Here is a 15508-nt window from a genome sequence, read left to right as displayed (position 1 = left end):
TAGATTTGATACCTATACAAGGACATATGATGATTATAACGAGGTCTATTATCTTTTCCCAATTCCCTCTTTTCCGAATTCAAATGAGTGTATTATATAGATTATGATTATAATCTTATTATTTTGTTATTCTAGTTGTATCCTTATGTTATGCTTCCTTTCTTTCCCATTACTTACCAATTGTCCATTCGTACCATATAAGGCGTCTTTACGGATTCAAGATTATTTTGGTTTCCAGATTAAGATTTATGAAAAGTAGTACTCAGTAGAGTCGTTGTAAATAACCTCTCTCATATCTTTCTCAAAGACATCCCTACACCCTTCCCAGCCCATACCAGTGGCGAGACACAGTTGTAGTTGGATTCGCGCTTTACCAGCTTGCATGTATCCTGATGAGATACTATGACCACGACATATCAGCTGGCGAACGAACAACGAATAGCGAAAGTTCACTGTAAGTGGTCTTATTGAGTACGTACTAGTTTTGTTCATATGGTTTAGGTGGGGAAGCACCGGTGACCGGTCTAAGGGAAGCTACGACTGGGACACCTTGAGCTTTGAGTTCACCAGCGACGGTAGCTGCTGCGGTTGATAGTTGACCTGCACCTGCACCCATGATGACGATTCCCCTGTAGCAACAAGAGATACAGTATGACTGTCAGTTCCTGATTTCTGGGAACTTCAGATTGATTTGGTTTTCAACTCACTTGGCACCGTTGGCTATTGCTGCGTACATGAGAGAAGTATCGAAGCCCTCTACAATCAAATGAATCAGCAATGAATCCCTATCATCAGGTTATAATCATTTGAACTCACGAGAACCGAACAATACTACTACATGAGGTAAATCCTCTCCACTCTCCATACTGGAAATATCAAAGTGATACCTGGCAACAGGGTAAGAAGGAGTGAAGAACCAATATGGTTGACCACCCAACATCGCACCTAGATTACCTTGTTCCAAAGCCTTGAAGGTATCGGGGGTGTTACCGTTGGTCTTGATAGTGTAGAAGGCAGATGAGATCCTATCGTTGAACACAACCAGAGCTCCTCTGTCTCTTGCCTTGGGATCAGAAGCGACCGCGACGGCTTGGTAGAAGTTCGAGGGACCGTCGTTGGAGATGTACGATTCTGGTCGCATAGCTCCGGTAGCTACGAATGGCTTGGAACAGTTTAAGGTAAGGTCGACACCGAAGAACTGTTAGGAATTCAAAAGAACATTAGTTGTCATTTTATGATGATGGAGTAAATCGTATGATGTAGTGGTATAGCTCAAACTCAGGAAGGATGAGCGAAAGAATGCCAGTATACTCACAGTATCTTCTTCAGTGTTAGTACCATGGAACATAACAGCTCCGTCAATATCACTTCCCTCAGAACACAAGTGCTCGTTGGCGGCCCTCGAGACGTTGAAGTACAAGGTCGAGTTCAAGTTGGATGAACCACCAGCCTTGGACATGTCGACAATGGCGATTTGGGCTTTTTCAAGGATGACACTGTAGTTGCCGATCAGGTATTCGGGCAACACACGAGGTCCAGAACCGTAATTTACGTTGTCGATTGTTGAGTAGTTGGAGGTGGAGACGATTGTACCTCCAGTGTTGTAGAGGCTATACAAAAACAAGTAGTCAGTATCACTGTCATATTGGCATTGGATCTGGATAAAGAGCGATAGGGTGCCTACTTACACAACCTTGGGTAAAGAAGAGTCTTTAGAGATCCATTCCAATCCGAAATCATCCCTTTTCACCGTGACGGGCGAAGCGGAAATAACTGATGCACATAGTGCACCGAGGGCCAACAAGTTCTTCAACATCTCGATGGATCACGGATCGATACTTCAGTTCAGTTCAGGGCAGGTGGTGAGCAGATGAAGAGATGAGGAAGAGAGGGATTAGATGAAGTTTGTTCATTTCGGTATCTCTTCCTGATATCCTCTGCTCTCTGTATATACCATTTCCTCTTCTGCGACCTTAGCTGAGCTCAGCATAGACTGATGAATCCTTATCTAAACTTCCTGAGAACATTCCTTTCTTGGCGGTTAAGAGCCCGAAGATAGCGGTAGGAATCCGATCCGATCTGGGTTAGCCTACGGTGGGCAGAACTGGCCAGACACATTACCCGTACTATCCACCCGAACGTATGAGCGCTAGTTTCTATGCTCGTAACTTACCCGTACTTGCACTTACTGATAAGACCTATCTATGGTGATCAACCTATCATATCCCAGAGACCAGAGAGGATATACACGAGGCTTCATTGAATGTTAGGGAAAGTACAAAAAAGAGGTGCTCTCTACTATTGTTGGACGCATTAGGATATATGATTGATGACAAGTCGACGGTGTCAAGCGTTTGGTTGGTGAAAGGTATTGAAGAATAAGGAGAAGGCCAGAATCTGAAGAATGGTAAGTTCAGATAGATCGGGGCGGGGCGCTTACCAGGAACGACGAAGAGAGAGAGTAATGTTAATTAACACACACTCAAAGAGAGAGAGAGAGTGGTTGTGGTTGTCATCACTTGCACCCCAAAAAGTATGGCAGTATCGCAGTTGGGCTTCCCGCTATAAGCCAAAGCCACAACCAAAGCCGAAGCCGAAGCCAAGCGTTTCTCAAGAGACCGATGCCTGTAATTTATTCGTAGAGTGCCAATCGTTGATTGGCCTGTTCAAGAATTGAATCTGAGAGATAAGGAATCATGCTAAAAGAAACGGGGAAGCTCCGGGTCCGGGGTATCGGATTCCGATGAAACCTTACTGGGCTTTGTGTGAGCTGCTCGTACTGTACATATTCCAATGGTCAGTCGCATATGTCGGATTGGAACCCTCGCATGTGCTTGTGAAAGGTGTACTGTACAATGATCTGTTCGACCGATCGATGTGCTCGGTATTTGCATCGCATCGTTGTCTCACCTGACCTTTCAATCTGACGATAAGTCCATTGTGAAAAAGAAATATACATCACCTGTAGCTCTTGTCATTACTATGATTTACAGGTCAAGGATCGCAAATGACCGTATGAGTATAGATATCACAGATACAAGTTGTTTATGCGAAGTAGGAGTGTTCTGATAATGCTTGTGGTTGATGAAGGAAGGAAGGGAAAAAGATGAATATCTGTTGTACGCCGCGATCGATCTCCACTGGATTGGCAACGAGGTATTGTTTCACGATGATCCATTATTTCACTGCTGGGTGGACAGATCAACACTCATCGGGAAGATGAGAATGCAGAAGATGACTATGATAACTGTAGGATCGACTATGATTCCCCTATCACAGCGGATGCAATACGCGTGCAGTACAACTAGTTCATGAACCAAGCATCCAAGTTAAGCTGGTCATTTGAAAAGTGGACGGATTTCTAAGTGAGTATTCTACACTAGCATCGAATCGAGGATACCGAGACCAGACACTCTGAGAACAATCAATTGACGATGCTGCAGGATGGGCCATGATGTTATCTCGCTGCAGTAGTAACTATTCTTCTTAAGTAAAGTCTGTTGTGAATGAGAAGAATGGGACAAAGCTTTTTCAGTGAGATCAATGATGGTATCTTCCGTTAAAGTCAGATGCGATCGAGACGGATACAAGTCGTATAGCACCACTTCAGCAAACTTCTGTTACGCAGCTGAGTGATCCGATACAGAAAGAAGCACACGTCAGCAGATGCGTATCCCACACCGTTCAGGTCTGCGATGAACTGGACAACATTTGCTAGATGTTTACCAGTCTTTTGATCTCCATCAGTCCAAACTCCACACCATCAGTACCAGTTCGCGCGATAAGATTCGTTCGGTAGATTGGTTGGTCATGCAAAATCATACATCTCTCTTTTCCGCTTCTGCAAAACTAGCCCAAAGGAAATGATGATGATAGTATATAAGGATTGGGGGAGGTCAGAGTCATAATATCTAAGCTTCCTCGGTTCTGAGTTTAGCGTTAGGGTTGGTGATCCTACGAATGAGAGAAAACGATATCAGCGTATGGATCAAACGAAGGCGTATCTGATGACTATCACAAATATAGTGATTCTCGAGGAAGACCGTTCTAGCCAGCTAGAACTGGCCTCGTAGAAAGGAGAGATCCCTCAGAGCATCTCCGGTAGATCATCGTGATCTACCATCAAACCACTCCCTTCTTCTCATGTCCATGCACTGCAAAGAGACACAACACTCACTTGACACCCAAAACCTTGGCTCTAGCAACGATCTCTACCCTCTTCTTGCTTGATACACCGTGAGCGATCGAGGCGGCGTATTTACCAGAGTGCATGAGCAAGAGTTCGAGTTCGGACAAGTTGTGGACCAAGAGTTCCTTGTGGCCGGATGGTAAGAGGTGCTTGGTCTTTTTGTTGGAACCGTAACTGTGAAAAATTAAAGCATAAGCGAAAGTTTTCGATTTTGTGATTCAATGATTAAGAACAACAATATCATGCTGTTGGAAGGTGATGGTAAGAAACAGAAAAGAAAACACTTACCCGATCTTGGGCATGGGGAGTTGTCCCTTGAATCTTCTTCGGACCTATTGAGATGAATGATTTGTCAGTGATATAATTCTAACCCTAACGATCGTTCGAGTCGTATAATCTCTTCATTTCCTTGACCAGGGGCTGACGATAGTTGTACGATGATCATGATCAAGACAACAGAGGTAGATCTCTCTAGCCCATATCTTCTAAATCAGAATCATCGTCTTTCCATCTCCCGATCCTTCTACCTCCTTCAATCTATCCAACGTATATTCACACCATCCAACCAATATCCAATATCCATCATCTTCCAATCACAGTCCTATCATATCCACTTCCGCTTCCACTTGCAGAGCAATTTCCCAATTCCTGTACACCAATCCCGACCTCGAAACAAGAACCAGATACCCACTCTGTTATCGATACCCTTTGGCTTTCTCCATGATTCCTTGACACCGTGGTATCGGTCGGATTGATGCCTCTTGAAGGTCTTTGTTCGCTTTTTCACGATGGGGATGTGGGCAGGCATTTTGGCTGTTGGATATGATGGGGTTGTGTATGAAGGGATGAAGGTAAAGTTTTTCGATTGGGAGTTGATGGACCGATGAAGATGAGTGATTGGATGAAAGAATGGGGTATTCCTATGATCAGCACCTATCTCCTTCTGCCCTTGGGGTTGAACGTACCGAACTTGAGGATGTTATACCTTGAAGGATGAAGAAGAGGATTCCGATGATAAATTTGCAGAAAACCTTTGAAATCGGGCAGTGGTGGAGAGCAGGAGAGCAGCGTACCAGCATACAACCATACAGCACAACCACCATACCAAACGATAAAGTGGCACTATGCATACATAACAACACCCAGTCATTCCGCGGTGATCGGGAGTGTGGCACTCGAAAGAGGGAGGGAGACCAGCTATCGGCTGTAAGGGCCGCTCATCTTATCACCGACATACGCGCCTCAACTGATTCTCCCCGTTCATCTCATACAAGTCTTGTATGTTCATACCCATGAATAATTATCGATGCATATCATACAGGTCCTATAAGACCTTTGCTCACGTCAAGTATACCCTCGTACTCTCCTGTCGTACTCTCCTGTACCCTCTGCAGGTCGCGATTAACTCGGCAAAACTCCTAGTGTGTGAATGATATTTGCTCTACTGAAGAGCCCAACTAAAGAATGGTACAACGATATCAGCAAAAGGATTTACGTCAAGCAGCTAGATACTCATGACTGATGAATGACAGACTTACGTTTTGACCACGAACAATTCATCAGGCATACCCTGTTGGATTTCCTCTCTCTTCACTGTCAATCCAGCTTCGATGAAACAGTCCACCCATTTCTGGTGTGATCTAGTTAACACGATAAGATGAAATATCAGCATGTATATTCGATACAAGGTCTCTAAACTGTCCTGCCCTGTCGTTGTTGAGTACACATGTGTATGTACTATTATCAACTCACCTAGTCAAACTTGAATCCTCTTCATCCAAGAATTCCTGACCTACTCCACCGGGAGCATCATCGCAGCAATTCTCTTTAACGAATATATAGTGATCTTCACCTTCTCTCAGAGCTTTCTTGGCCTTTCGAAGGAAGTTCACTAGATCTTCATGGTTCATGTGGCCTGGTAGATAAGGAAGAAGGGTCAAGATAGATAGCATTAGCTATTATATCTTATTTTACTACTCGGGTACTCTAATTCAATTTATCGATTCTCCATGGCAACAACCTTGTCTTGGCTTGTGTCCCTCAGGGGCTTGAATGATATACACCACACAGAGTATGAAGTAATCATCCTCATCCTTTCCAAAGACCGATGATATACAGAATGCCAGTCCACAGAACGCTTGTTGCAAATCCGCTAAGCTTGATCGGGGTACGGAAGGACTCACCTAAACACCATTGACACCATATCCTATCAGGCCATCATAGTAGATAAGCACCCAAATGCAATCTCCTTTGTTCTGTCATGGTCAATTGTCATATAATGAAACTCACACATCATAAAGCACCTCATCTTCCATACATCCTCCCTCTCCATTGATCTCACTTTTGGGAGAAGAGACCAACCCAATTTCCTCAGCTTGTTCGTCGACCGGATACTTGGGATCCAAATTCTGTAGTCCCCTCTTGACGAATCTCACTCTCTTCCCTCTCCCTTTACTACCTTTGATATCGTTTCGCTGTTGATCCAGCCTTCGGTTCTGTTCTTCATCTTCTCCATTTTGTGCGGGGAGATCCCTCCATTCTCCACTTGAAGCTGCTCTATACCCCTCCCTAACGAACTTATCGACCGGTTCTAACAATACCACATCGTCAAATAAGGGTAAGAGGACATGACGGCTGACTCGACCTATACCTGCTCCTACGTCCAGCACGGTCCGTCGATGGGCTGGAAGAGGTTTGAGTGTCGGCGAAGGGGTGAGTGGGTTGGCGAATGGTGATAGTGATGGGATAAGAGAGAGGAGGAGGAGCCGGGATGAGAGTTGTTCGATGTGCGGAACGGGCTGTGGTGGGCCAATTGGCAGAAAAGATTAGCTTGAATTATTATCAGGTTTTGCGATCAACAGGGCATAGTCGTTTTGATGATGTACAGTGCCGAGCAGGGAGAGAGAATCCAGATTGATGGGATATCCTACTCATCTCGACAAAGGCGATTATGACCATAATCGTGATGAGGAAGCATCTCCTCAACAACATCTATCCTATCATTCCCCTCCCATCATAATTTGATCCTTCCACCACTATATATGCTCAGGAAATTCTTTCCTGGGCCTTTTCGCCAGCGATGATTTTTGAAGAAGAGATCGACGATCCACTCACCCCTTCGCCATATCCACCCAACACACCATTCACACTAGCGTCCACCCCATCCCAATACTCTATCCCTTTCTCGTACACCGGTCCAGGAGGTGATTTCTTCTTCAAAGCTGATCCCAGTGCTGAGCCGCTCTTGGCGTTGGTGTTGGGCTTATGTCGTTTCGCATCGGGTGTCTACAAGAAGAGAGAGAGAGAGAGCAGTTAGCGTTGTCTCTTGAAGACAAAGATGACTAAATATCCCTCTAGGTAGTAGGTGACGGTCGACGACATTATGACTCTTTTCTTCGTATGATGCAGATATCACTCACATCTAAAGAGGGCTATAGAATACACGGGATATCATATTAGTTGAGCAAATCAACGGAATGGACTGAACAGAAGGAAAGACTGGACGCACCATGTTGAAGTCGATAGAGAAATATCTGACTTTGTCCAGCTTTCTCGCAGACGATTTCCACAGTACACGGCAGAGAGCAGTAGTTGATAAGGAAGGAGGCAAGACGGGCGAATTTGTTTATTCAGTTGGTTGTTGACTTAAGGAACGGACCACCTCCACTTTGCATGACCACCCCCGTCCACCAAGTCAATCCCATGATGATATACATACATGATTGATGATGGTCATGAGGGGTTGAGAGTAGATGATAGCTAAGAATGCAGATAGGAGATCAAAAGAGGGCAGTGGGGTAAGGTGATAGCTTGCAATACAACGCTCATTCCCTCAATCAATTGGCGATCATCGTATTGCTTAATATGGGTGAGGTTGAGATATCGACCATGATGAGGTTCATACTATATACAACATACATGTCATCAGGATACTATCATCACTTGATCAAATATCGTCTCAGGTCGTCTCTCATATATGCAACTATCCTCTTATACTCTCCCTTTTCACTCTCGTCGATCTTATTAAGGATTCTTCAGCTCATGTCATACTATCAGAATGGGTCTCGATGTTGGTGAGGAGGGTGTAGATGTGGGTGTCGATATCGATGTCAACCTGCGTCGATTATCTATCGACGCAAGGTTCATCAGCTCATATTTTGATCACATGTATAGTGATATCATTACCCACCTCGACCTAGCCTTCATCTTCCTTCTCTTCAGTCTCAATTTCCTTTGCCTCTTCTTCTTCCACTTGTCTCTCATGCTAAGACACCAGTTGGGATCAGTACATGGGGTTTATAGTAGCAGGGTAACTCACATGGTTGATATGTGTTTGATGGTTGCTGGTGAAGAGAGCGAAGGCAGAAGAAAGACAAGGAAGGATGAGTTGATGATGGTGTTAAATATACATGTGAGTACGAATACACGAATACACGGATACACGAGGTTAGGTTGGGGTGATTACATCATATCCCATCAGTACATGACATTGCAAGAGTACAGTCATCCTCAGTCATCGAATACTTTTATACTGTGATCGTGTAATCGTATAATAGTATAATCATGCATACCTGTGATGTTCTCACTCTGCAGCAATGTAAAAGAGCATACACACACACTCATCCCCACTTAAAGCTCATCATGCTCAGGAGCATCCTCATCCTCCCAAACTTCCTCATCCACATCTCCTGACCCACCAGCACCACCTTCACCACCGGTAGACTTCCTGTGAGTCTCGACAAACTCGACCAACGAATCTAAGCTTCGATCACCGTTATAGTCGATAAACTCGGATGAACCGGCCGCACGGAATTTGAGAGTGGGGAAACCTTGTACTTTGAATGGTGCAGCTGGAGGGATATCGTTCTCGGTAGCGTCCATTTGAGCGCTATATTCGCAATTGACTGATCAGTATTCATCCTCGCTATGAATCCCACTAAATGTATATACACTCACATGACAATGTTAGAGTTGGTAGCGTATTTTTCAGCCAAAGTATCCCAGATAGGAGCGAGTCGTTCTATCAACACATATATCATTATTAGCGAACCATTATACCAGGGGTAGAATGAGTCTTTAAATACTCACGACAATGTCCACACCATGGAGCATAGAACTCAGCAAACACGTCTTTATCCAAATCACCAAATACATTCTCCCAATCGTCCGCGACGAGCTTGTAAACTGGTTCATCTTGTTTTTCGGGGATGGGAGCAGACTTGATGGAAGGTTGAATTTCACCTTTAACGAATTTATCCAAGAACGATTTGATACCTTTAGCTGAAACTTCCTTTTCCTGTAGAGGGTATTTGGTTTGTGCAGCTAAATCTTGAATGACGAATGCTGGCCATTGATCGCCAGGGAGGTTCAAGGATTTACCGTGATCTATGAATTTCACCGCGTCGATATAGACAAAGTTGACTTTACCCTTCAACTCCTTTGCTAAAGGTTTCAATTCCTCTACAAGCTTGTCCCTCGACTCGGCTTCGGAAGGATCAGCAAACAAATATGCGATGGGTAGACCTTGTTCGGCATAGGTACCGAAATTCTCAGGTGAGATCTCGTCGAATAATGGGACGGAGTTGGTCTTGACGAATTCGGTTAAAGCGCTTACTTCGAGGTTGGCAAGTTCTGAAGCGGGGAAGATGGAGTATCCCTCGTCGAATGATTTGTAGAGGACGATAGCTGGGAGAGAAGGTGATTCGGGGATGGAAGGTAAAGATGATTCGGTGAATTGACCGAAGAGGTAAGAATCTCGGGCGGTGTTGGCGTATTGCGAGTAGGCGGATGGGACGGGGTGAGAGGCATCACCGTAAGCGACCAGAACGCTGTGAGGGAGAAAGAAAGTTAGCACTGCCGTCTTTGGGACCTTGCGCATTCACATATAATTGAAGATGAGAAGGCGTATCCCTTCTTGACCGGTCAGCTAGTAGAAACACCCTACTCACACTTTATCAGACTTGATAAATTCAGCATGGGAGTCAGAAGTGACCTCTGAGACGGCAGGTAATGATTGTCTATCCGAGCACAAGTGTCGATCATCATCAGTACAAACATGATTATCTTTGGAAGTAAGGTGAATCGAACTCACTTGATCATATAACTGATTATCCCATCAGCTTTCCTAGGACCAGTATAATCCGTGGGAGTACCATTCCTGAACACTTTGAGTGTGGGGTAACCGTTCACACCATACTCTTGACACAAGTTGGCTTGCTCCGTGCAATCTACTTTGGCGAGCTTGATTCCCTTCTTTTGAAGTTCGGTGGCTGCTTCTTCGTAATGAGGTGCGAGGCTGGGTGACGGAGGTTTAGCAAAGATAGGTCGGATGGAATAGAGCAAAGAGGATGAACTTACTTCTTACAGTGTCCACACCCTGAAGGAGAAGATGGACGTTAGTATATCGCGTTTTAGATGAGTTAGAGGGAATCTGACATACAAGGAGCGAAGAATCTGTTTTCGAAAGCGAAGATCAACAGTCAGCTTAATCCTTCCTCACGATGGTCAGGGCCATAGGTGAAACTTCTTATTGCGATAGCTCATGACTACGTAGAGTTTAGATAGAAGGGGATTTATACTCACTCTACCAAAGCCAGATCTTCCCCGAAGACTTCACCTTTGAAGGTATCTTCCGCTAGGTCCAGTACGTCTGAAGCTACAACCGAGGTCAAAGCAGGGAGTAGAGCGGCGAGAGCGAGTGTTAATCCTGATGAGATCTTCATTTTGGGTATGTCGTCTTTCTCCAACTGGATGAGCAAGAGGGAGGGAACCTAACAAGAGATAGATGGATGAATGAATGAAAGATTAAAATGAGAATCAAAGGTATTTATTTATACATCCAGATGGAAATGGATGAATCAGCAGTAAATATTGGTGGTGGTGGTGGCAAGCTCCACGTCGACGCGATAATTATCACCATATCACCATACAGTTACAAGGTTTGTCACGATGTTCTATTAACTTACCTCAGGGTACACGTGCTTCCCACCGTAGGATTTCACGCATACTCATACATGCAGATCATTCCATATCCATCAATCTCACAGCTATGCAAGGATGCTCGAGATCGAAGACTACACTATCCGACAAAGCAGTACAATCAGTCCGCATGCTATCGTCCATGACCGGACACCCGGCTATCTAACTCAAATCACACTTATTAGTCCGAATGTGAACTTTGTCGAAGCATACTAGGCTCTTCCTGATGACCAGGGAGACCGCTGCAGCATATGTTGACTTGCACGTTGCAATGCTCCTGGGTACAGTCAGTACCAAGCGATGCGATCAAGTGGCATACAGCACAGCATCTCCACTTGAGTGACAGACATGGTTTTGTTCGAATAATGGACCGGACAATGATCTCGTGCCGAAACAATGTCGATCAACCGAGAGGGGTAGTTTGTCGTCCCTGTCCTGTACTCGAGTAGTGTACACATTCCTGTCAATGTGAAATTTATTTTCGAACAATTGACTAAGTACATGCACGGAGCTTATCGGTACTCCGGACTTGGTCCTGCTATTTTGTCTCACCTGTGTTTACAACTTAGCGCACTTGGTGATGTTGTTCGGTAGCGAATGGTCCTTGACGTTAGTTCAACAATGTACGACTCTCCCGAAGAAGCCATCTACGTCTGCGTGAAATTCCATGGCATGACATGGTCTGCTTATGAGCCGAGACATGACAGGAACGATCTTCTGACAGGGATTCATCATTCCCCAACGCCGATCCGGCAAGGCTTCATGGTGGCTCTGGATCAAAGTATCTATATCTAGCATTTGGTTGCGAAATACGAGCTCCGAGTGTTCTTGCTCATCCACAATACCATGTGCCGAAAATTAAGGGTTCAGGAAAAGCCATGTAGATCCCGGAAGGGTTCATGTCTGTCTGTCTGTGCCTTTTCTTTTCTCTTCTTCCTTTCTCCTGGTTCATTACACAGACGCGTGCTCACCCTGTTGTGTTAGTATGAAATTACTACTTGCGGATTGAAGTAGGATCGACATGGGATGGATAAGACCTGGAATCACCTCACGTCCAACTCGACATGCATGGCCACAGGCAGAGACAGAGGAAATCTCCATGACCACGCGGATCTAACATTGGCCCTACAGTATCTTCAGGTTCACCCCTCGCCTCGCCATGGCTTAGGTACAGTACTATGAGTTAATTGTGGATTATGACTTTTTTAGGAGCGCCAAACGCCTCATTGAAGATGATCGGATCTTCCTCGTGATTCGTGATCTGTGATCACTTGTCCCTGTTTCGATTTTGGCATTGAACTGAATTGAAGTAAAGTGAATTGAGGGATATATAAATATAGATATCGATGAAACATCCCTTTAGCATACTACCTCATCGACGTACAACATTGAATATCAATATCATCTTCAGTTTCAAAAATTGTGTTCAATTCAATCAAGTCTTACCTCGGTGTCTATCACATATCTTAAACACGAACACCTATACAATACGGATACCAATACCAACACCGATACCGATGATATGACACATGGTCCTGACCGACGATGGAAGAGATAAATCAGAGTAATAATCCATACCCCGTGATGCCTACGGGTTATCTCCTCGGATCATATCTAGCTGTGAGTGTTTTACTTCCTCGCATTTGCAATTTCTACAGAGTCGCTCAAGCAACGACGCTATCACATGCGAAACATCTATGAGATGTGTTTCCCTACCAAAGACATATGCTGATACCCTACTTTCGTAGCTCGCATTATACGGTGTCCACATATCTCAAGTCATCCGATACTTCTCCCATCATCGAGATCCGCTCAGAACGAAATTATTAGTCTGCTGGATATTCCTTCTCAGTACATTGCAAATTATCATCATATTGCTTTCGAGTCACCAGTATTATGTGAATGGGATTGAAGATAAGAAAATATGGGGGACGTTCTGGTGGCCATTGAGTTTTCAGGATGGTTTGGTGAGTTTGACCATTCCACACTTTATGGACTATCAAGAGTCGTTCTTGGAGATCAAGATGGACCACATGACTTATGGAGAGTATGAACGACTTCATCTCAGTGACCTGATAATGCTCATAACGAAAAGCTCACGCTGACTTGTATTGTGTATTGGGTATACCATAGATCCCCCTCATGGCATTTACCGCACAGTTGTATTTCGGAAGAAGAGCATGGTTGTTGACTGGTAAGAAACCTTGGATGATCTGGGCGACTTCGATCTTAGCTACTATAACATTTGCATGTGGTATAGCGTGAGTGATATTCCTTCACACTCACGATCCGCATTCTACCACTTTACTCATTCTATAATCTGATCATAACACTTTTGTGAGATCTCGAAGCTAAATTCACTGTCTCTGTTCTACCTTCTATAGCCTCGCTGTAACCGCCCACATATGGTCCGACAACCCCTTCGTCCCCTCTCAACTCTTCAAACAGCGCACTATCGGTGTTCCCTCTCAAATCGTCGCTATCACCTGGATGGGTTTATCGGCATTTACAGATGGAACCATCACTCTTCTACTCATATGGCGATTCAGACAAGCAAGACGGAACAGTGTCTTTTATTCTACTCGACATCTAGTCCGGAAGATGATTGCTCTCACTATGGAGACTGTCTTACTCACTCACATAGTTGGAGCTACAATGTGTATAATCTTCCTTGCATCTCCTGCAGCACATCGAACGAAGAACAACGTATTTTGGATATTGCTCGAATCAATCACTGAATTATATGCTTTATCAATTGTTTTCACTATCAATTCTAGATCACCCACCGCCCCTCAAACCCCAGATACGGCTGTAGATGATACAGATGGTAAAGACGAAGATGGGAGAGATAGGTTACCTGATGGTCTGGCTCAGACAGCGTTGGATTATCATGTGGAGGGATATCAGGGATCAACACCATTCGGAGTTAGAGCTGTCAACGTTAACGTACAAGTGGATAGATCTCATGGATCTGAATCTGGAACTGGATCTTCAAGGACGGGAGATACGATACCGTCACCTTTTACACCGATGGATATGGTTGGACAGCAGTACTTCCCGCCCTTCTCTATGGGTTCGCCGAGGAGGTTGTCGATGGAGATGGAAGATGATATCGATGAGAAAAATGGGAAGTAGATGCATATACATGGGATATAGAAGGTATATGGACGCTTTTGGGTCGAGTTACTTGTTGTACTTGTACTTGTATAGATACGGACAGTATAATCAATGCCATGATATAGCTTAGTTCACATCTTGGCTTTCATCTTCTGCTGGATGCGGGATAGGAATGATTTGATGATCGGCCCATGATCAGGCACGGGGCATGATGACGATTGGGATCTACCAAATGATACGAGATACGAGTACTCGTACAGGATGACCGACACACCGAAGATAACACTCATCACTGATATCTGTAAAGTGAACATGGACATGGCAATCATCACTTCAATCATGTATCTGCACCTCATGTCCACACCCAAGACATGACCAAATCAGATACCGACCTCACAGTCTTGATCGTAGGCTGTGGTCCAGCTGGCTTGATCAACGCGCGCACACTGATCCAAGATGGGTTCAAGGTTACCATAGTAGCCAAGGTGTGTCTGCGCCCTTATATCAATTACATTAGTAACTTATATGCTGAGGTATGGGACATAGGAAGAAGATGTCGGAGGATGCTGGAGGTATTCATACCCCGACTTGACTACCAACTCGCCATGGGGTGCATTCACTTTCTCGTGAGTGCAAACATCCACTTAGGAAATCACTAGGTGTTGATGGAACGCATTAAATTCAGTGGACTGGATATGGCCAAACCATCAAATCATAAAGGTGATGTCGTACCCGCTCGAACGTATAGACGATACTTGGAAGATTTCTATCATCATTTTGTGAAAGATAAAGCGGAGGTTTTGTGAGTATCGTTATGGTCCTGTATCATCTCGTTATCACACTTGAGGTGACATTACAACATAGGTTCAATACTGAGATCATATCCTTACTACCTCAAGAGGAGAATAAAAGAGGATGGATAGCTCAGCTGAGGGCAAAAAAGAGGGAGATGAAGAGGAAAGGTTGTTTGATAAAGTCGTATTGGCTACAGGGGTAAGTTGTAATCACCCTTCCACACCATAACATTCTTACTGATCCTCAGTGGTAGTACCTTGGCAAACCATTCATTCCAGATATATTCAAAGACTCACGAATACCAACCTATCACACCTCTTCTCTAGGATATTCTGATCAACTCAACAATCTACTCAATACCGTATCTTCATCCACCGACAAGCCTGCCGTCGGAGGAGATGCAGATACAATCCTAGTGGTCGGGGGAGG

At 44.5% G+C, this 15508-nt stretch overlaps 6 protein-coding genes across 6 annotated transcripts; 2 read left to right on the top strand and 4 right to left on the bottom strand.

Moving 5' to 3' along the window:
- Positions 1–246: 246 nt before the first annotated feature.
- Positions 247–1816, bottom strand: V865_007822 (uncharacterized protein; the record flags this gene model as incomplete). Its single annotated transcript, XM_066231564.1, has 6 exons — positions 247–400; positions 480–629; positions 708–756; positions 817–1198; positions 1316–1610; positions 1689–1816. 6 exons carry the CDS (start codon positions 1814–1816, stop codon positions 247–249), a joined length of 1158 nt encoding a protein of 385 aa, XP_066087661.1.
- A 2095-nt stretch (positions 1817–3911) lies between these two features.
- V865_007821 (uncharacterized protein) lies at positions 3912–4997 on the bottom strand (the record flags this gene model as incomplete). Its single annotated transcript, XM_066231563.1, has 4 exons — positions 3912–3954; positions 4178–4363; positions 4478–4521; positions 4881–4997. 4 exons carry the CDS (start codon positions 4995–4997, stop codon positions 3912–3914), a joined length of 390 nt encoding a protein of 129 aa, XP_066087660.1.
- A 726-nt stretch (positions 4998–5723) lies between these two features.
- On the bottom strand, positions 5724–7570 carry V865_007820 (uncharacterized protein; the record flags this gene model as incomplete). Its single annotated transcript, XM_066231562.1, has 6 exons — positions 5724–5829; positions 5942–6104; positions 6373–6395; positions 6479–6987; positions 7304–7474; positions 7532–7570. The coding sequence occupies 6 exons, from the start codon at positions 7568–7570 to the stop codon at positions 5724–5726; spliced, it is 1011 nt and encodes a 336-aa protein (XP_066087659.1).
- A 1248-nt stretch (positions 7571–8818) lies between these two features.
- On the bottom strand, positions 8819–10911 carry V865_007819 (protein disulfide-isomerase domain; the record flags this gene model as incomplete). The annotated part of the gene is made up of 8 exons (XM_066231561.1): positions 8819–9077; positions 9146–9209; positions 9278–10017; positions 10138–10206; positions 10281–10484; positions 10547–10565; positions 10629–10642; positions 10772–10911. 8 exons carry the CDS (start codon positions 10909–10911, stop codon positions 8819–8821), a joined length of 1509 nt encoding a protein of 502 aa, XP_066087658.1.
- A 1801-nt stretch (positions 10912–12712) lies between these two features.
- V865_007818 (uncharacterized protein) lies at positions 12713–14302 on the top strand (the record flags this gene model as incomplete). Its single annotated transcript, XM_066231560.1, has 4 exons — positions 12713–12787; positions 12916–13134; positions 13301–13428; positions 13552–14302. 4 exons carry the CDS (start codon positions 12713–12715, stop codon positions 14300–14302), a joined length of 1173 nt encoding a protein of 390 aa, XP_066087657.1.
- Positions 14303–14655: 353 nt separating this feature from the next.
- V865_007817 (uncharacterized protein) lies at positions 14656–15405 on the top strand (the record flags this gene model as incomplete). The annotated part of the gene is made up of 5 exons (XM_066231559.1): positions 14656–14769; positions 14831–14910; positions 14970–15086; positions 15149–15277; positions 15333–15405. 5 exons carry the CDS (start codon positions 14656–14658, stop codon positions 15403–15405), a joined length of 513 nt encoding a protein of 170 aa, XP_066087656.1.
- Positions 15406–15508: the final 103 nt, after the last annotated feature.

The sequence above is a fragment of the Kwoniella europaea genome, chromosome 2, assembly GCF_036810445.1.
Source record: "Kwoniella europaea PYCC6329 chromosome 2, complete sequence".
NCBI lineage: Eukaryota > Fungi > Basidiomycota > Tremellomycetes > Tremellales > Cryptococcaceae > Kwoniella > Kwoniella europaea.
The sequence above is the reverse complement of the archived record's forward strand: the minus strand, read 5'-3'. Positions and strand labels throughout refer to the sequence as shown.